At 44.0% G+C, this 21,942-nt stretch overlaps 1 protein-coding gene across 1 annotated transcript in view; it reads left to right on the top strand.

Moving 5' to 3' along the window:
• LOC148519328 (lysine-specific demethylase 4C-like) overlaps window positions 1-21,942 on the top strand; it is a gene marked incomplete at its 3' end in the record, with an annotated part of 174,882 nt that overhangs the window by 89,210 nt on the left and 63,730 nt on the right. Inside the window, exons 5-6 of the mRNA XM_088476617.1 lie at window positions 1,407-1,600; window positions 10,705-10,754. Of these exons, the coding sequence (XP_088332743.1) occupies window positions 1,407-1,600; window positions 10,705-10,754 (244 nt within the window). The remainder of the gene's footprint in view (window positions 1-1,406; window positions 1,601-10,704; window positions 10,755-21,942) is intronic.

The following is a 21,942-nucleotide window of genomic DNA, read 5'->3' as shown; positions in this document are numbered from 1 at the left end:
ATTTTGAGTTAGTTAACCTTGTCCCAGATAGATAAAGTTATAAGGCAACAGATGGAATTGTGAACATAAAAGTTAAACTATTTAATAAGCTGCTGTATGATATGGTCTCCTCCATTTTAATTTACCCTTCCTTTGGCTGAGCTGTACTGTTTATAATGAAAACAACTAATATATTCAAATAAGTTCTGATCTTTTTATCATTTATTTTATCAAGCATATATTTTTAATAGTCAAAAACAAACACTGTAAGTATGTTTTATGTTGGCCATACACGATGCAATTATCGGGACGATTTGCCCGATATCGGCGGATCGCCGCGATAATTGTAGCGTGGGGGGGGGCGACCGAGGGTTAAATATTGCTCGGTCGGGCATGCTGGATTGTCCAGCATGCCCGTCCGATGCGATATTTACCCAGTAACTGTCGGCCGCATCGGGCAGTGTATGCCCAGCGCAGCCGACAGACATTTCCTGTGTTCCTTCCTACGGAAGGAACCGGGAAATGTCTCCTCCCCCGGAGGCGGAGCGCAGGTGTCGGGCTATACACTGTGAGATTTCTCTCACAGTGTATGCCACGGACATCTCGGTCTGACAGACATTTTATCTTGCCGTGTATGCCCAGCATTAGTTATATACAATGTGTGTATATATAATCTTTTAGTCAATTTGAAATTAAACAATTATCTGATATTTAGAAATGTTTGTGTTTTTAACTATCATGACAGCTGAAACAGATTGTACCCATTCACAGAAACCCAATTTCTCCAGAAAGGTCTAGGCAATTTGTTTGATATCTTGTGTGCGTTTTTTTTTTTTATTAACATGAAAAAGACTAGTTGCATATGAATATATATCATCATAAAGGTTTTTGTTTCAATTTGAATGCACTTTGTGTCAATTGCTACCTGGTCAGAAGGTAGAGTAAACGCTGTGCACTGGGGCTTGCAATATTTTTACGTTCACTGCATGCCCTACAATTTATTTCCTGAGATAAGAAACTGTCTGTGATTTCTGAAAGGTCAGAGAGTAGATTGTAGTAGTCTCAGTATGTGATAAATGTCATGGCAGACAGGATCAAACCTAACATGAGTGTACTTCTGTATCATATCCTGCTACTGTGCTTATCTGGCTCAACATTAATTATAACATTTATCTAGTATATCATATTCTATCACATTATTGGGATTCAACAGGGTTGAGAAAGCCGATGGGTATAGGCCTAAAGTTTTATTATTGATCTGGTGCTATAAGATGCAAAACTAATAGACCGAATTTATCATCACATTTCTGTTAAAAGTATTTTTTTCTGTACTATTATATGCTGTTTTAAAAGGCATAACTCCAAACGTAAGACTTGGTAATTGTTTATAGGAAATATGACCTTCCTTTTTTCCACTTTTATCATAGGACATTAATGAATGGAACATTTCTCGCTTAAACACCATCCTGGATGTTGTAGGAGAAGAATGTGGGATATCTATTGAAGGTGTTAATACTCCTTATCTCTACTTTGGCATGTGGAAAACTACATTTGCATGGCATACTGAAGATATGGATCTATACAGCATAAACTATCTACACTTTGGGGAGCCAAAGTCATGGTAAATTGTGTAAATGTTCTGCATATATGCTTTGTTGCTTTTCATGTGCATACATTTCTATCTCCTTATTATTAAAATATTTGTATTCCCATTTGTCAAAAAACTAATGTTACCTTTTCGAAGCCGATGCAGTTTTCAGGCTACTGCTGGAATTGCATACTTGGGGCTTGATTCATTACAGATCACAACTGCGATTATGCATGCAGATCGCAGTGCGCAAATGTCTCACTGTAAGCGCAGTGACTACGCAGACCCATCGCAGAGTGATTGACCGGAAGTTAGCGTTTGGCATTGGTGACAGGGTGTGGTCGGCGAAACGCAGGCGTGCCAGTGTGTTTGGACGCCGTTACAGGGGCATGCATAAATCAGCCACTGCGATGCCATATGCAACTTGGGCTTTCACTGCTTGCGATGAGGTTAGCAATTTCTGAGTACGGTCAGACCTTGTACATGTGTACGTGAGTCTCCGATGATACTTGGTGTAACTGATGGTTTCGCAGACTTGCTAAGTATTTCGGATGTGCGTAAGGTGAAATGGACATCCTTATGTTAGGCTGCGACGGCATTGCGATAGCATTCATTAGCATATTTTCACAGTGTGACTACGTGTGTAATCTAATCGCATTTGTGATCAGTAATGAATCGGGCCCTTGGTTAGGCCATTCTCTAACCTTTTGTTTTATAGTGTGAGTGGTTATTGCCATTGGCAGGTCTAAAGTTGGCCATACACTGCAATAATCCGTCGGATTGGCTGATTTATCGCACCGTGTATGGGCACCTTTACTGTAGGCTTTATTTAGAGCCTGTCTTGAGTGTAAGGGGTAAATTTACTAAAGTGAGAGTTTTCCGAAGTGGAGATGTTGCCCATAGCAAACAATCAGATTCTAGCTATTATCTTCTAGAAGTTGCTAGTTAAATGTTCAGTAGAATCTGATTGGTTGCTATGGGCAATATCTCCACTTCTAAAAACTCTCACTTCAGTAAATATACCCCTAAGTGTTGTCAGTCTCAACTTGCGTGTCTCTTTTTTTCCTATTTGCATTGAGACTCTCTCTGACTAGGGGGCTGAGAACAGGACTAGAATGAGCGTGGATTTGCAGGAAGTACGCATAAAAGTGCAGTAAGGGCAGGGGCTGGCTGACAACTTTTAGCCTGGGGGGAAATGCAATCAAGTGCTCCTGGCTTTTCTACCAGCCCTTCATGCATATTTCCCTATTTGCCCCCTCCATACTGGTCTCTCACTGCCAGTTCCTACTATATAATACTGAGCCACTCGCAGCACACACTGACTTCACAGCAGTCACTGACTCCCCTTCACAGTTCACTCACTGCCCTTTTTACTGTCCACCTCACAGCACTCCCCTTCCCTTCATTGTCCACCTCACAGCACCATCCCCGCCCACCACACAACTTCTTCACTCTCCACTCTCTCACAGCACCCACTTTTGGGCTCTCATCCCGATAATCTATCTTCAATAGATATTACATGTATTAAAAAAAACAAAACACAAAAAAGTAACAGTGTAGTATCTCTGATAACTCAAATTTAAAACTCTTGTGCTGAAGAAAGGTGTTTCTTATATCCCACAAGCCATTCAAGATAGGTAAGATATAGGGAAAAGGAATTCCCTCCTCAATGGGTTTTCTCTTACTAGAGGTAGTTGTGTATCTGGCAGTTTCACAAGGTTTTTCAAAATTAGATGGTCCACCGGATGAAATATGGCATGTTCTTACACTTTCTCCAAATCAATATGTGAACAAAATGTCCAAATAACTCATTTATTTTAAATGACATGATGCACTCCCAAAAAACAAGAACGTAAAGCATAACATGCAGGAATCACAGCATGGTCATGTCAGAATGATAATGAGGTGCCCCGGACGGATGTTCCCCAAAAGTCCCTCTGAATGCCCTGGAAGATGTAAAAGGTTTCATCGTGGTTTATTTGTAAGGAGCCAGAAAACCACACAGATCCGAACAGTGGGTATAACAAATCATACATAAAGACAGGACAAGAACATGTGAGGATTAGATTCATTGCCCTCCGAATTTGTCGAAAGTTCTGTGCAAATTCATCATCTTATAAATATAAAATAATGTCCTATTTATTTACCCCATGTGTCCAATCATATCACATGCAATACCCCTCTGTCCATACACTACCCCTGTTCAACCACACACACGTGCCCACACATATACCATATGATAACTAGGACCCTACAACCGTATGTGCCACATACACCATGCTTAAAGGTATTAAAAAACAAGCTATAAATTCCCAATTGGACGCTAGCACCCTCCGTCTGTTTTTCTCTGTGTATTATATGTGATGTCATTGCCACAAGACTAGATGAATTTTACATTTGTTCTGGCATTGCAGTGCCAATCAACCAATATGGAACCAAGCATTAGCTGTTATTAGTGAGGTTTCCACCTTAAACCATTTAAACTTCTTCCCTTAACTTATTATTCATTTAGTTAATGCTGCAAAATCCCCAACTGTCTTTTGGACACAGAAACACACTGTTCAGTATACTGGATCTTAGACGTAAGCATTACAATGAACAAAAGACCAAGAGAGGTCAGCTCATTACAGTATGTCTAGTTCCAGTGAATGGACTTCCAGGCAGTGGTCGAAGTGGAAATTTTGAAGTGCTGGTATGGAAATATCAGGGGGGCTTTACTTAGGCAGGCCCAATCCTGAGTCCCCTTTATATTTCCAAACCCCCACTTCCTCCCCTCATAGCGCACCGGCCCTTACACCTCCCAGCTCACTAGCCCTCACACCTCCCAGCTCTCACATCTCACAGCACCCCTCCCAGCTCACCTGCCCTCACAGCACCCCTCCCAACTCACCTGCCCTCCCAGCTCACCTGCCCTCACAGCACTCCTCCCAGCTCACCTGCCCTCACAGCACCCCTCCCAGCTCACCTGCCCTCACAGCACCCCTCCCAGCTCACCTGCCCTCACAGCACCCCTCCCAGCTCACCTGCCCTCACAGCACCCCTCCCAGCTCACCTGCCCTCACAGCACCCCTCCCAGCTCACCTGCCCTCACAGCACCCCTCCCAGCTCACCTGCCCTCACAGCACCCCTCCCAGCTCACTTGCCCTCACAGCACCCCTCCCAGCTTACCTGCCCTCACAGCACAGCTCCCAGCTTACCTGCCCTCCCAGCACAGCTCCCAGCTCACCTGCCCTCACACCTCCCAGCACAGCTCCAAGCTCACCTGCCCTCACACCTCCCAGCACAGCTCTCCGGCTCACCTGCCCTCACATCTCACAGCACAGTTCCCAGCTCACCTGCCCTCACACCTCCCAGCTCACCTGCCCTCACACCACCCAGCACAGCTCTCAGCTCACCTACCCTCACACCTCCCAGCTCACCTGCCCTCACACCACCCAGCACAGCTCTCAGCTCACCTGCCCTCACACCTCCCAGCTCACCTGCCCTCACACCTCCCAGCACAGCTCTCAGCTCACCTACCCTCACACCTCACAGCACAGCTCCCAGCTCACCTGCCCTCACACCACACCTCCCAGCTCACCTCCCTAACAAGCTCACCTGCCCTCACACCACAGCTCCCAGCAGAGCTACCAGCTCACCTGCCCTCACACCTCCAAGTCCCTCCCAAGTCACCTTCCAGCACACACCACTCCGCGCAGAACTCTACTGGCCAGTGCCGCGCTGCATTCTTCTGACCGTCGATATTCCCTCTTCTCCTTACTCCTCGCAGCATATTGATTTTAGCTCCAGCCGCGGACCGGCAGCCAATTTGGGGCGGCCCCTGATTGGCTTGGGGCCGGCACCAAATGCAATATGACGCCGGTCACTGCTGATTGGCCACCGGTCCGCGAGCCATGATTGGCTTGTGGCCGGAGCCAAGTTTAATCAAGCGGCGCATCTCCGACACCCAAACTTACCTCTCCTGGCCTGGTCTCTGCTCATTGCGGCGGCAGTTAGTATTCCTCCGTTGCAGTGCTCGGTCGTCATGACATCGCGTGCACGGAAAAGAAAACAAAACACCTTTTATTGCGCTGGATCATGTCCCGGTGACCTGGCCCCAAGACCAAGTTCATGCCAGCCTGCGCTTGCTGATTACTTCAGCAGTGGTGGCACAGGGGGAACAAACGTGTGGCCGGGGACGGGGAGCATCCATTCCACTGCCTCCCGCAGCTGTGGTATGTGCATGCAGAGTACAGCTGCAGGCGGCCCTCAAACACCAAAATCATACCGGCCTGGGGGGCAGATGGCACCCTGCCCCCCAGCCCAGCCCGCCCCTGTGTAAGGGCGTGTTCTGGGTATGTAGTCCTTTTTTTATTTTTACATTTTACCCATTACATTATACTAACACACACAAGCAGCCTGCACATATTTCACTGATACTGTATGTGCAGGCTGCTTGTTCTGGTGGGAAACTCGGGCAGTAAACGCGGGGCTTTAACACGGACAAGATCGATCAAATACACCATCGGACAGCACTATTCTGACCAACATGGGAGCTTGGTTTATTCCCGATTATTTTTTGTGTAAAAAAAATGCCATTTTTGATCGATCCTATCAGTGTTTAAAAACGGATCAAATCGGAACCAACACGAATCTTAGTAAATTGACCCCTTACACTCAGCCTCCTGGAGAGGGTCTTACTTTTTGCATCAGCTTTGATGCAAATGTAAAGTTGATAATTGCAAAGATAAAAATTATGGCTGTGTCTGGTAAATGTGAAAAACACACACCTATTTATTCAAATACATGACAGCTGCAGGAGCAGTACCTAAGAAGTCACTTAATACTGCATAGAACCCTCGTTTTACAGATGTACAGAATGGTTGATGCACAGTTGGGAAAGGGGAATTCTGAAGATTTATTTATAAATTTAAAAAAAATAAAATGGACTCACTGGACATTATCTTAAATATATTTCCATTGCGTGCTGCAATTTTGTGCATTTTCTGTGCTGACAGTAAGGCTACGCCACCAGTCACAATCCCATATCATCTCAGCTGCGTATGACAAGGGAAGGCAGTTGCAGGTCGGAATTTGCGGATGCGTTTGATTGTGAATAGGTCATGGAGAAAAGACTTATTAAAAAAATCGTAAATTACAATTACATTTCAGACCGACTCTGAATAAAGCTCTGTATACTTAATGAAACTATAGACCAGGAAACTCCTATGGGCAGTGTCAATTGCTGATTTAGAAAGCTATAGTATTTTGTATTTTTTTTCCTACATGTAAGCAGCACCTTTCAAAAGAAATGTTATGCTCAGACAGTGTAACTCTGTTCCCCTGTTACATCAATGTGTTTCAATGTCAAAAGTCTGCATGAAGCAGGAGGATTAGTTGACTGTGACAAAAGAACGGTGTTCCTTATTCACTTTGAGGCTATCACAGCTTTAGAAAGCTGCTGCTTTCTGGAATTAAAACTGCGGCATATTAAATTGATTCATGCTGTCCAATACATAAATGTTTTAGAGTATGTTTATGGCCTATTCAAATGTTCATCTGCTATTCATAAATATCCAATAACTAAAAATAAAAGTGAATGTCCGCTATACACAATGGTGGCATCCATTCTGTGTACTGAAAAAGTATGCTGCTGCCTATTAATTTTCTACTCACTACTGACCTCAATAAGGCATTGTGTGACTAATATTCATGATGCCTGACATATTTCTTGGTTTTAAATCCTAGTAAACTGGCTACATACTGTGGGTATTTGTTCAACTCACAAATTATCTGCCTCCGCTGTAGGAAGATAACAGCCAAGTAAAATCGAATAAATTTTTAACTGGCTGACACTACCGAAATCACTTTTACTTTAGATTTTATTTAAGTTCGTGTTGGTCAGTGTTCTGTTTGCTGCCGTTCATTTATCAAGCTCCATAGTCTCACCACTATTATGATACATTAGAGCCTGTATGTACTAAGTTAAGGTTCCATCTGTTGAGGTCTTGTATCTTACCTTTGTTTTCTTCTTTTCTCCTCTTCTGGTAATTAACAAAGGGTCTGATTCAGACCCACTCGCGAGCGGCTGTCCGCTCGCAAGTGGGTCGGTTATGCACTGAGCATGCGCACGACGGAGGGAGCTCCGTCGTGCGCATGCGCCAGACGCGACGAGCGAAGGAAAGTCCTTCGCTCGTTGTGTCTGATCAAAGGGGGCGTGCTGTCGATGTTGATTGACAGCACGCCCCCTTTGGTGGGCGTGCTGGGGGCATGCCTCCCTGACGGGGGCGTTCCCACAGGAACGCCTCCCGTCAGAAGCCGGCCCACTGACATCACTAGTGATGTCAGTGGGAGTGATTTTGGCTCTGATAGAGCCAAAATCACTCCGGAGCTTGCGGTTGAAAACCTCAACCGCAGGCTCCGGCTCGCAGTTTCGATGGTCGCGATGGTCACGACCATCGCGGCCATCAAAATGCACGCTCGTATAGGCTGTGGGTGGTGACCCACAGCTATACGAGCATCCAGGAGGACGCTCCATTTTCATGGAGGGCGGCCCTCATTCATAGCGTGCGCTCTGCTCAGAGCGTACGGCTCTGAATGAGGGCCAAAATGTGCAGTATATTTGCAGACTGTGGGGCCGATTCTTAAATGGGAGCAAAGCAAGTAATGCTGGGTGCACACTGAGATGACGGATCGGTCAGCAGACTGATCCGTCATCAGAGCTGCTGATTGGTAAGCTATGCACACTTACTTATCGGCTCCGTGATATGTCTGGGCCAGCCCAGTCGGTATATCTGTGTCGGCTGTCCTTGCAGCATGTGTATGGGTGCTCAGTGGGTCGCCTGTACACACATGCAGATGTACCCATATATCTTTCAGATATATTGGCATTGACTGTACTGCAGAGCTGACCTAATATGTCTGTGAACCTTGTCGTTCACAGACACATCGGGTGTACACACTCGCCAATGCACTCACGATATATCTTGTATATCGATCTGCAACTGTGTACCCTGCATAACTTTGTATATGGAACAAACCATTTTGAATTGCAAGGGGTGCAAATACATTAGTTATTTTTGCAAGCAGGTTGTTTTGCATGTAGCCTCCAAACACTGGACAGCTTTTTTTTTCTAGGCTGCAATTTGGATTTTAGTTTGGACACGCCACTCACAAATAAAAATCACTCTTCACATTTTACATCTTCCCCATCTGCAGTGCAGCATGGTTTTACCAAGGTGCAAAGTTACACTATTCTTTTTTTTTTTTTTTTTAATTTGCTTTGCTCCTAACTCAGAATTGGCCCCTGTCTGCCTCATTCACTGCCTGTGTACAGAGGGCCTGATTCAGAGCTGGACGCTCTGAAAGAGCGTTCGCTCTGAATCAGGGTGTTTTTTTTTGTGCGGCCTCCTGGTCACCCATAGCTATTGCGAGCGGCCAGGATGATGGTCGCGATGGTCAAGACCATCGGGGCTTGCGACGAGACCCTTGTGGTAGGGTCTCGTGGCCGCAAGCCTCTGAGAGCTTCCAGTGCTAATAGAGCCGGAAGCTCTCCCACTGACATCACTGGTGATGTCAGTGGGGCCACCCACAAACGTCAGGCGTTTGTGAAGCCACGCCTACAAAACGGGGTGAACTGTCGATCAACATCGACAGCCGCCCCTTTTGTAGTGAGTCCCGGAGAGTGAGAATTTCTCTCTCGCTCTGGGGCTTGCGCACGCACAGTGCGGCCGCTGCGCGTGCACAGAGCCCACCATCGACCCGCTTGCGAGCGCGTCTGAATCAGGCACAGAGATTGATAACTTCATTGGTTCAACGGGGCTGGAGATGTGAATCCTTCGTTCTTTACAAATGTAACTTTACCAAATATAATTAGCCTGAAATACTTTTTTATTTGTACACATTGCTGTCTGTTTAATGTGAAGTGTAAGCTTTGCTGAAATACGGTCTACATTTTTATGTTAAAGTAAAAGATTTGGCTAAAGATTTATTGAATGGTCCATTAGAGATTTCTCCAAATCCATTCCAGAATTGTCACTGCACTCAATACTTCCTTGACACAAAGCAATACTTGGCGTTCCCTCCTTTCTACTCTGGCTGCATCAGTGAGTTAGGAATAGTTGCTTTTCTTTCCAGGCTGTAAAGTTTTAGCTTTGCAAAACATTATTTCCTTTATCCCAGTTTCCCTTAGTGCTTTTTCTCCACCTATAATGTACAAGACAGTCATCAAATCCTCTAGGTACTTTCTCATTTGGCCGAGACACTACATCTACAGTATGTTTAATCTATTGATTTCCCATCTGAAAAATTCAACTGATGAACACATGCATGAAAATACATTCCTGTAGGCGAGTCTTTTGACTTTATTCAAGGGTAAAATTATTTTTAAATAGCTCTGCATAGTACTGTGCTTTCCGCCTGCTGAGGGAACACATTTTGAGATGTGACATGTGCTTTTTGGTCTCCGTCTAGCTATCTATTTGTATACACCGAAAAACAAGAACACAGTGTCTGATTTACATCTTCATAATTGATGGAATAAGAAGAGAGAAAATATTGAAAGCAGACAGAAAGGGAACTTATCATTTTTAGGATGGTAGAACAGTACTACGTGATTAATATATACACAATTTTACTTTTATGCTACTTTAAGGTTTCTCTTGAAGTTAATAATTATATTTTAAAGCCAACGTTTAATAGAACAAATTTAAGGAAAACATTTTCTTACTACACTTGAATGCCTGGCATACAAATAACCCATTATTTGTATTCGTGCAGAGTAAATATGCCAAGGACAATGCAGTGTACATATCGAAGGAGTAAAGTTTCTATGCTGAAACTTTCAGATATCTCTTTATCACTAAAAAGAGTGACCATGTCAATTATGGGCAGTAAGTCCAGCAGTGCGCCTTGTGATTTCCCCCTTCTTATGCAATTGGGTTTGGAACCAGTACAGAAGAAGGGGGCATCAAAGTAAGGTACCCACACTATACAGCATCTGTTTTTCAACTGAGGTCTTAATGATCAGTGTTTTCATGTAAAACACGGCATGAAGATTCCTGTGCTTAGAAGTTTCGCCATGTTTCTGTTCACATAAAACTAGATTAACATTGCAAAAGCAAACTGGCAATCTTCATCTTTTTATTTTTCCTCCAAAGGTATTCTATACCACCAGAGCATGGAAAGAGACTAGAGAGACTGGCGCAAGGTAAACATTGAAATATTTTATCAAATATATTTTTTTAGACCTTTCTTTATTTTGATGTATATGCATAATGATAAATACACTAGTTGAACATTTATATTGTAAGTCACTTAATGCATTTTCTAATTAATTTGTTTTCAAATTGTAATGTAGGCCCATAGGTGTATTTATAATGGTGCAGGTTGTGTGGTCCAGGGGTGCCCCACGCTGCACACCCTGCACCCGTAGTATACTTACCTTGTGCCAACAAGCAGGTCACTCCTCCTCCACGCCATAATCTTAGTGACCTCTTGAGAAGATGGCGACGCGCACTGAGAGCAAAGATTGTGGCACAATGTAAGTTGCGGGCCTTGGGGAGGGTCACTGCTCATAGAAGGGTGCCCGCTGCACACAGGAAGTTAATATGCTCCTGTGTAGGCCTCGCTAGCAAACTTTGCCTTCATTTAAGTCGAGGCCCACTTCCCTAAATTAGTTTACCATTTTTTTTTTTTCGTTAATATGGTGGCATTTGTTTAAGGTTTTATTTTTAAATAAAGTAGACATTTTCCCTGAGCTTATCAGAACAGGAGCTTAATAAAGTACTCACAATGAAAAGTATGTAGAGACTCTAAAGCAGGTTCTGTCTTTAAACACTTAGAAATTAGTGTTCCTTGTTGTCCAAGATTTTTCCCTTTATATAGATTGGTTGGCCATGCAAAGACCAAGATTTCTTGGTTCCCTGTATTTGTGACAACTAAAAAAACACCACGAAACCTATTTCCCTCCGCGTTATGAATATGGGTTTGTGAAAGACAGCCCTCGCGCAGTACTCTGAACCGGTAGAACTGGTTCCCAGTGATGTGACATCCCAAGCACGTGGGTCTAATGCACCCGATTGGCTGCCGTTCTGCGAGATCTGGCTGGCTCGTGGTCGGCGCCGTATGTGAAATGCTGCCGGCGTTATCAATTATTCACCCTATAGCTGCTGGTGCAGCACTGCTGCTACCCGGGCTCCCCTTTTTCTCCGGGACTCTGGCCCGGCGGTCCCCCTCTGATGGTGGCCCTGTCAGTAGGAAGCCGAGAAGGAGGCTGCAAATCACTGCATTGACTTGCCTGGCACAATGATGACACTGGTGTAGCTGGACTTACCCTGCACTACAGAAACAATAGGAATGCATGGTCTGTAGTATGAGGGACAAAAAGTCTCCTAGCCCATCCAGTCTGGCACCTAGAAACATAGGGGCACACTTGCTTGAATTAGGGGAGTCACAATATTTTTTTTGTTTGGTTAGTTTGATCACCAAACAATATCTTTCTACACTACAGAAAACTAGTCCATCGATGAGGATTGATCTCTCCCATTCTAGATTCCATTAATTCGGGGGCAACCACACTGAAAGATGTGGCCCCTTTTTTGAAGTCCTTTTCTGGTGATCAATTGTGATCACCAGTCAGTGTCATCCTGTACTACAGAAAACATAGGTTTTTTTTCGTCGATGGGAGAATGCAATTAAGTCCCCTATACTGGCACAAATATACATAGGGCTATTTTTGTTTCATAGAGGAAAGTCCTTTCCGTCAAAGAATATACCCCTTTAGCACTATAGTCTGGAGATAGCATGTCATCACAAGATAATTGCATCTACACAGAAAAGAAAAAAAAAATTATTTCCAAGTGTATTATCATTTCCGAGAACAGATTTTATTATGAAAATCTACATATAGAATATATTTTTTTTTCTGTTTTGGAAAGGTCGGTTAATGCCAAAGCAAAAACTGCAAAGTATTTCTTTTGTAGTGTTTATTAAAACAATTATTATAAATTTACATATTTGCTTTCAGTTCACATTCTTCGTTTCAAGAAAAAAATGCTTTTTGGTCAGTTTAGGTAGATTTTTTTTGACGTGTTGGAAGAAGCAAATTTTGAAACTTTAAAGTCTTCTGAAAAAGTAATGTGTAATATTTGCATGAAAAAAAATTATTGATATTGATGACCAATGCAAAAAGTGGCAAATTAGGCTAGGCATGGGGGTAAGAGAACCTTCAGCAGTAAATATCCTCAAGCAAAAATATCCTCCCTAAACCATGCACATTCTGATAAAATATTTATCCATTCTGATCAAATTATCTATAACAGAATAATGTGGAAAGCTTATGTTCCACTTTAAAGGAAAAGTTTGAGTCTAACATTGTCTGTTTTTGTTTTGGAAAGTAAAAAATATAGCTTTATCAATTTTCAATATTTGCATTTTTCTTAACTTTTTTAACCAAATGCAGAAATAATGAAATTCCGTAAAGTAATTGCAGCATTGAAACAATGACCATTCCATTAATTTTGTTGACTGTGTAAAATGCGGTAAGGCATCAGTAGTTGTTCAGGTCAAAACTACACTCAGTACATTAATACATAAAGCCAGACAATGGCTGGAATATTTTCCATTATCATGTCTGCACATCCTAATAATTACACTGCTATGCCTGGATGCTTTCTTTTGTATTTTTTTCTGAAATCTTTATTGACTGTAGCACCTACAAATATTTTATCTGCAAGACGTTAGGCTTTCATCTAATAAAGCAATTTTATTTTTTCTCTTTAGTTGTTTTCTTACTTTGGATTATTTAAACAAAAATATTCTTTAGAAATGTAATAAAAAGGTAATTTGTTAATTTGTACATGTTTTATTCTATTTCTTTTATTTTTTAATTTGCATAATACATGTAAGACCCGACATATTTGGTATAATCTTATTGGAGAAGAGAGCATATTTGCTAATTACGAGCACAATATCATTGTGTTTTTAATAAAAAAAAGGATATAGGGCTAATTTTACCACAGAATATAATTTCTTTTGCGATCAGTGTTAGAAGAAATAAAATAATTATTTCACATTTCAATCCAATTAGCCACAAAGGGTGTGAGTTGCCGTTACCGCACCATTAAAACGCTGGCACCGCAGTTCTCACCCCTCGCGTCATGCTTCCAGTCTGAATTTGCTAGTTTTTACTCACAGCCCTATCAGGCTACGAGCAGTTTAGAGTGAATTCAGGTGCAGCTGTTAACTCACTGACTCGCACCAGCGATACATTCACGGCTAATTGATTGACCCCCAACGAGTTAAAGCAGTAATGAAATTAAAAATCCTAATTCCTTCACGCCTCCCTCTGCCATCACATTAGATGTTGAGAATCTTTAGGGGAAAATTTACTAAGATTCGTGTTGGTTCCATTTTTAAATACAGATCAGATCGATCAAAAACGTCCGTTTTTCACAATAAAAATTGGAAATTTATCAAGCTCCCGTGTTGGTCAGGATAGTGTTGTCCAATGTGGAATTTGATCAATCCTGTCCATGTTAGAGACCGGAGGTTACTGGCAGAGTTTCCCTCCTGAACAAGCAGCCTGCACATATGAGTGAAATATGTGCAGGCTGCTTGTGTGTGTTAATGTAATGGGTTAAAACATTTTTAAAAAATTACGTAGGGCCTCCCCCGTCCCCAAAGGCATAACCAGCCTCAGGCTTCTTAGCCAGTTCTGGTTCCTAAAAATATGGGGACAAAAATGAATAGGGACAACCCATATTTAGGAAGCAGCACCTGGCTGAGCTTTACATGTAGCAGTCGCTCATTGGCTGGTTACACGTGGGCTCCAGCCAATGAGCGGCCACTACATGTAAAGCAGCCGCTGATTGGCTAGCGGTCTGTAGGAAATACACATGACCGCAATCATCTGTCATTTCGCGTAGTGTAAGTATAAGTGACAACATATACTTGCATATGTCCGGCATGGATCGAGTCAGTCATATTTTTATTTTGCCAAGTATGGGGATTCTACGGAGAGACACACCAGGAATGAGGTGAATGTGAGATTTTTCCAGGTACCCCCATTGGCATTCTACTGGAAAAGAGGACAGATCAGTTATAACTAGGGGTGTGCACCGGCCACTTTTCGTGTTTTGTGTTTTGGTTTTGGATCTGGATCTTTCTTCGTGTTTTGGATCTGGATTGGTTTTGCCAAAACCACCCTTCCGTGTTTTGGGTTCTGGGTTTTGTGTTTTGGATCTGTATTTTTTTGAAAAAAAGCATAAAAACAGCTAAAATCACAGAATTTGTAGGTTTTTCTGCTCCTATGCTATTATTAACCTCAATAACCTTAATTTCCACTCATTTCCAGTCTATTCTGAATACCTCACACCTCACAATAGTGTTTTTATGTCCAAAAGGTTGCACCGAGGTAGCTGGATGACTATGCTAAGCGACACGGGTGGGCGGCACAAACACGTGACCCATCTAGGCGTGAAACTGCAGTGGCAGACAGGATGGCATTGAAAAACTAGGCCCCAAACTGTACATAATGCAAAGAAAAAAAAGAGGTGCAAGATGGAATTGTCCTTGGGCCCTCCCACCCACCCTTATGTTGTATAAACAGGACATGCACACTTTAACAAACCAATCATTTCAGCGCCAGGGTCTGCCACACAACTGTGGCTGAAATGATTGGTTCGTTTGGGCCCCCACAAAACAAGCTGGCAATTAATCTGTCCCTGCACAAACTGGCTCTACGGAGGCAAGAAGTCGTCCTCATCCTCCTCATCCACAGATTCCTCACCCTCTTCAGTGTTATGTACATCCTCATCCTCACAGAGTATTAATTCGTCCCTGCTGGAACCACAGGTCCCTCTGTACGTTCTGGAGGCTGGTCTCCCTGGAAGAGTTGATCATTCATTTTATGAACATCATCTTCTCCACATTTTGTGGAAGCAACCTCCTACGCCTTTCGCTAACAAGGTTCCCGGCTGCACTAAACACTCTTTCGGAGTACACACTGGAGGGGGGGCAACTCAGGTAAAATAGAGCCAGTTTGTACAGGGACCTCCAAATTGCTTCTTTTTCCTGCCAGTACAGGTACGGACTGTCTGACATGCCTACTTGGATGCTGTCACCGATGTAATCCTTTAACAGACAGACGCACGCTTGTCGCTGCTGCTTTGAGGATTCAAGTGCGGCTACAGCCCACACAATTCACAAAGACAGAAAAAAGAAGAAGAATATTTTAATTGTTTGTGTAGCACACTTTGAGGGTGTCACCACCCTTTAACAGACAGACGCACGCTTGTCGCTGCTGCTTTGAGGATGCAAGTGCGGCTACATCGCACACAAGTCACAAACACATTAAAAAAATAGTTTTTTATTTTTTGGAGCACTTCGTGAGTTACACCACCCTTTAACAGACAGACGCACGCTTGTCGCTGCTGCTTTAAGGATGCAGGTGCGGCTACAGCCCACACAATTCACAAAGACAGAAAAAAGAAGAAGAATATTTTTATTGTTTGTGTAGCACACTTTGAGGGTGTCACCACCCTTTAACAGACAGACGCACGCTTGTCGCTGCTGCTTTAAGGATGCAGGTGCGGCTACAGCCCACACATTTCACAAAGACAGAAAAAAAAAGAACAATATTTTAATTGTTTGTGTAGCACACTTTGAGGGTGTCACCACCCTTTAACAGACAGACGCACGCTTGTCGCTGCTGCTTTGAGGATGCAGGTGGAATCTAGACGGGATTTGGAACCGAGGACACACTACCTCCATCAATTGTCTAAATCCCACTGCACTAATGTCGGATACCGGACGCACGTCTAACACCAACATAGCAGTCAAGGCCTCAGTTATACGTTTTGCTTCAGGATGACTGCTGTCGTACTTCATCCTCATCGCTAGGGACTGTTGGAGGGTCAATTGTTTAGTAAAAGTAGTGATGTTCCTACTTCCTCTCTGGGATGATGAACAACTCCCAGCAGCAGCAACAGCACTAGTAGGAAGTGGTTCTTGATCTTTCCCTATTTTATTTTTATCAGAGAAAGTTTGGTCCTCCATTTATGTTATATTGATATATATACGTGCGGCTAAAGCGCACACAAACACAGAAAATATTTTTTTATTTTTGCTGGAGAGTAGTGCACTTTGTGGGTTACACCACCCTTTAAGAAATGAGCCAGCCGGCTCTTTACTTATGGGACACAGGCGCACGCTTGGCGCTGCTCCTTTGTTGATGCACGTGCAGCCACAGTGCACACAAGTCACAAACACAGAAAATATATATTTTTTTGGTTTGGAGTGTACTTTGGGGGTTACAGAACCCTTTAACGGTCAAGCCAGCCGGCCCTTTACTTATGACACAGGCGCACGCTTGGCACTACTTTGTTGATGCACGTGCGGCTACTGCGCACACAATTCACAAACTCGGAAAATAATTTTTTTTTTGGTTTGGACTGGAGTGTACTTTCGGGGGTTACAGCACCCTTAACGGTCAAGCCAGCCGGCCCTTTACTTATGACACAGGCGCACGCTTGGCACTACTTTGTTGATGCACGTGCGGCTACTGCGCACACAATTCACAAACACAGAAAATAATTTTTTTTTTGGTTTGGACTGGAGTGTACTTTCGGGGGTTACAGCACCCTTAACGGTCAAGCCAGCCGGCCCTTTACTTATGACACAGGCGCACGCTTGGCACTACTTTGTTGATGCACGTGCGGCTACTGCGCACACAATTCACAAACACAGAAAATAATTTTTTTTTGGTTTGGACTGGAGTTTACTTTCGGGGGTTACAGCACCCTTTAACGGTCAAGCCAGCCGGCCCTTTACTTATGACACAGGCGCACGCTTGGCACTACTTTGTTGATGCACGTGCGGCTACTGCGCACACAATTCACAAACACAGAAAATATATTATATTTTTAGCACTTGGGGGGAGCACCCCTGATGGACAGAGCACCCCCTGGACAACACTACAGCACCTCTTTAGGACTGGGACACTGCACAGGACTTTGGAGTGGACACAGCCCCTATGGAGAACTGACTGCACAACACAGTCCAGCCAGCCCCTATGGACTTTGAAGTAGTGGACACAGCCCCTATTAACAACAGCAGCACAGCACAACACAGCCAGCCCCTATGGACTTTGAAGTAGTGGACAACAGCAGCACTACACTACACTACACTACACAGCCCTAACTCCCACCCTCCCTCTTCACTGTCCACAGCCGAGTGAGAAAATGGCGCCGACGTGGGTACCTTATATAGGATCCAAAACCCGCGAGACTCGGAAGGCGGGAAGATGACGTTTTGCCTCGATTTCAGAATCCGAGTCAGGCGGGAAAAGTCGAGCCTGACTCGGATCGGACTCGGATCGGGGGGGCTCGGGGGGGGTTCGGATTTCAGAAATCCGAACCCACTCACCCCTAGTTATAACAGGTATGTGTGAGTGAGTTTTGTAATACATTTGTACTTAAGAGGGTGTGTGAGTGTTTTGATTATTTCACTATTTATTTTACAGCGGGGGTACGGGTGCCGGGCGCCTGCTGGCACTTGTAGTTCCACAAGTGCCAAAGGGCAGGCATGCTGGCACCTGTAGTTCCACTGTAAAATACAATAGTTTCTCTATTTTTACACCATTATTACCCCCGTACCCACTGCTCCAGGGGTGCAGGGAAGAACCCCGGGCTTGAGACTAAACCTGGGGCAGCAGAGGGGGGGACCCCTTAATTAGGGGGGTCCCACCTTCCCTGAGATCCTCGTCTTGGGCTGACCGGCTTGGGGTGCGAATGCTTTGGCTGGGGTGACCCGGGAACACCCCAGCCGGACTTGAGCCTGGTGCTGGTTTTAAATATAGGGGTACCCCTACACAATTCCCCCCCCCCCCATATTGAAAACCAGGACTGGCTCTGGTTCCTAAAATACGGGGGACCGTATTCATTATTGTCCCCGTATTTTTATGAACCAGGACTGACTAAGCAGCCTGGGTCTGGTTATGCCTTTTGGGGGAGAGGACCCCTCCGCCCTTTTTTTTTTTTTTTTTTTACTTTAACCACTTATACACGGTTTCCATGCTGAAACATATACAAATCACACTGATCTGTGTATGTTTCAGGGAAACTCGCAGCTCAGGAGGTGGTGTATTTGAAACTTCTATTGACTCCCCAATTTAGAACAAAACGAATAATGGTAAATGCTGAAGTGAATGAGAAGTATTTCCGATTTGAGTCGATGGTGTATTAATTTCTAGTGAAAAAAATGGCCCATTTTGTGGAATTAACACTGCCCAATTCACCCCCCCTAAATGAAAAAACACCCGATTTTAACAATCTTAAATTTCCGTGTTGGTAAAAAACAATATTTTTACCTGAGATAGTTATCTCGGAGCAACATGAATCTTAGTACATTTACCCCTTAGAGTATGACTGGCATCCTATGAGAATCCACCGTAGTAATAGTAATTACAGATGACAGATAGCCATGCACCATCGACATTGATAATTGCACAATCTTTTACACTTACTGCCACCCAATTCCCAAATGCCTCAGAGCAGTGCCACCAAAACAAAATTCATATGCCTAACATAGTGCACCCTTATTCATGAAATATGCCATAACCTATGTAATGTCATGTGCGTACCTCAGACCAGGTTGTTGAAGGGTTCAGACAGAGGTTAAGAAGTTGTTGCTAACAATAGAGCACAAATTCAGAGAAGAGACTGCCACAGGAAATCGTGCAAACCCAACCCCCAGCCTCTCAGGAGGCGGTGCAGCACAAAGCTTCTCCAATCTTCAAAATGATTCTTGTTCAAAGCTCAGCATGTCGCTGGAAAAGAGCAGGAAGCATTTTGCAGCTCACAAAGCTGGCAGGGCTAAAATAACCTACCATAAACACTATGGCCAGATTGCAGCAGATGGCTGGCTGGGTTTGGGCTGCAGGCTCTACAGTAGTTTGGATCTGTCTGCTTTTTAGAAATTGTATTAAAGTAGAATGTCAATACATTCCATATCTAAATTTGTAAGGGAATGAGCGCTATTACTATATGTGTCACCTGAAAAGGAAAATTGGTAAGGGTTAAAAAATAGAAGGGAGAGAAAAAACAAAACTAACCATGTATGTATAAGTAAAAAAAAGAAAAATGTGTTTATAGCTCTTTTCTGAAATGTTTGTGGAGACTGGATACGTAATGTTCGTGTGCGCAATGTACGTGCCGCTATACCGCTTCCTGCTTCGCCTCTTTACCGAGGCGAAGCAGGAAGGACTACCGATGAGATGTAAGAACATCTCATCGGCCGGAGAGGGGGAGCGTTAACTCCCCCCTCTGACGCTACAAGCTAGAGACCACAGCGCATCAGCCTAGTGCTGATGCGCTATATCTCTGTCCCGGCGGCTTCACTGAGCATGTGCGGGATCTCGCAAGTATTGCAAGATCCCCGCGTGGAGCCGGCAGCCGCCGCAGCAGGGACAGCGCTGTCCCTGCTGTGTTATAGGCTAACGCCAGGCTGTAGCTGTCGATAACGACAGCTACAGCGACTATCTGACCGTTCGTACATAGTCCTGCCGCTCGGCGCTGCTATCTTGTAGATAGCAGCGCCGATAATGACGGGCGCTTAGCGCCCGTCATTTACAGCCCAGACCCCCGATCATACATCGGGGAGAAGCGTGCGCTGATACCGTTTCTGCGCTTCATACATCTTCCCCAATGAGAGTTGAGGGCTAACTTTCCCTACCTCTATTTCCAAGGGTGGTAGCCACTCAGTTCGGTTCACTGAGGCACTGCTGATCGTCTTCTGTCAGCGCTTTGTTGCCACGTGACTTCGCCTGGCTCGCCGATGGTGATGATATCACTGATGCGCGCTGCGGGCAGGACTCAGTGAACCGAACTTAGTGGCTACCACCCATGCATCCAGTAGTCCTGGGTGGCTCCAGCAGCTGTCCATACCTCTCCTTTTGGAAAAAGCAGCCCTCATGTGACAGTGAAACACGTCAAGGATAGGGGAGCCCTAAAACTGTGAGCAAGTCAAGTGAATTTTATGCCCCACGCCAGCTGCTGGAGCTACCCGGGACTAGTGTATGCTTTCCGCTGCACTGCATAGGCAAACACAGGGGGTTTCCAGTTGCCTGGAAACCCCCATCCCCAGCCCACACCATGTCCACAATAGTAATATAATAGAATATTGTTCTAAGTATCACAAATGAATAAATAGCACCACCTGTGGATCTTTTAACATGTGTAGGCCACACCTGTACATCAACTAGGAGATCTAGAAAACATGCACGGTTAGGGGTGCACTGCTATAGACCATCAATAGGGTATTAATACCATATAATAATACATTATCTAGTACATAATGAGACCAATATCAACATATATGTCCAGCGCAGTGCTAGGTTCTTCGGCTGCTCCCCCTGACTTCTGGACTTTCTCCCATACAAAAACATTCAGCTCAGGCAGGATGGCCCTACTGCTGTATTTAATGGCTTAGGGCCTGATTCAGACTTGGGAATAGAGTGAGATATCTCTCTCAACTGATTATCTTGGTGAAACCATGCTGCACTGCAGGTGGGGAAGATCTAAAATGTGCAGAGATTTAGATTTGGGAGGAGTGTTTCCAAACTGACCTCTAAATTGTAGAGTAATAATAAAGCTGTGCAGTATTTGTGGGCTACATGCAAAAGTAGCCAGTATTTAACCCACATGTAAAAAAAATGTATGTATTTACACCCCTTGCATTGCAATATGGTTTTTTCAGGTTCACAGTTGAGAGAGATATCTCACTCTATTCCAAACTCTGAATCAGGCCCTTCGTGTGATCACTGATCCTGTATATGTTTGAATTTTGACAAAGTTCAAAACACTTTGTACGATGCATATTAAAGCTGTATAAGTGCTAATTATGTTCTCTTCATGGACTGGCCACACTCGTAAAATCAAGCATTTGGAAACCCCCCTTTAGAAATCCTGCGCTTGCCACTGTACTGCATCTTCTGCATGTTTCACAGAGCAGCGTGCCCGCTCAGGAAAGACATGCTAACCTACTACCATCCCTAGCCAGACATAGATGGCACATTGGATCACGGCTACAGAAAGGGTAATTACTACCTGATATTAGCCCTGCACTGAACGCCATTGTATCACAGTCATATTACTAATATCTGGAGGCATAATTGCAGTTGTCTTGGATATATTTACGGGTGCTGTGTTACATTGATGCATGGAAGAACTGTGATTGTGCAGACTTATTGAATAACATTTCCACACTTTTTAAATACTGCCGACCAACAGCTTCATCCATTAAATTAGCCTGCATAAGTTGAAGTGTTCACTGTGAGCTACAAAAACCAAGCCTCATTGGATCCATATAACTCTGTCTTGGCACCAGGGGCGTATCTA

The sequence above is a fragment of the Taudactylus pleione genome, unplaced genomic scaffold (genome assembly GCF_031769625.1).
Source record: "Taudactylus pleione unplaced genomic scaffold, aTauple2 ptg000190l, whole genome shotgun sequence".
NCBI classification, from domain to species: Eukaryota; Metazoa; Chordata; class Amphibia; order Anura; family Myobatrachidae; genus Taudactylus; species Taudactylus pleione.
The sequence above is the reverse complement of the archived record's forward strand: the minus strand, read 5'-3'. Positions and strand labels throughout refer to the sequence as shown.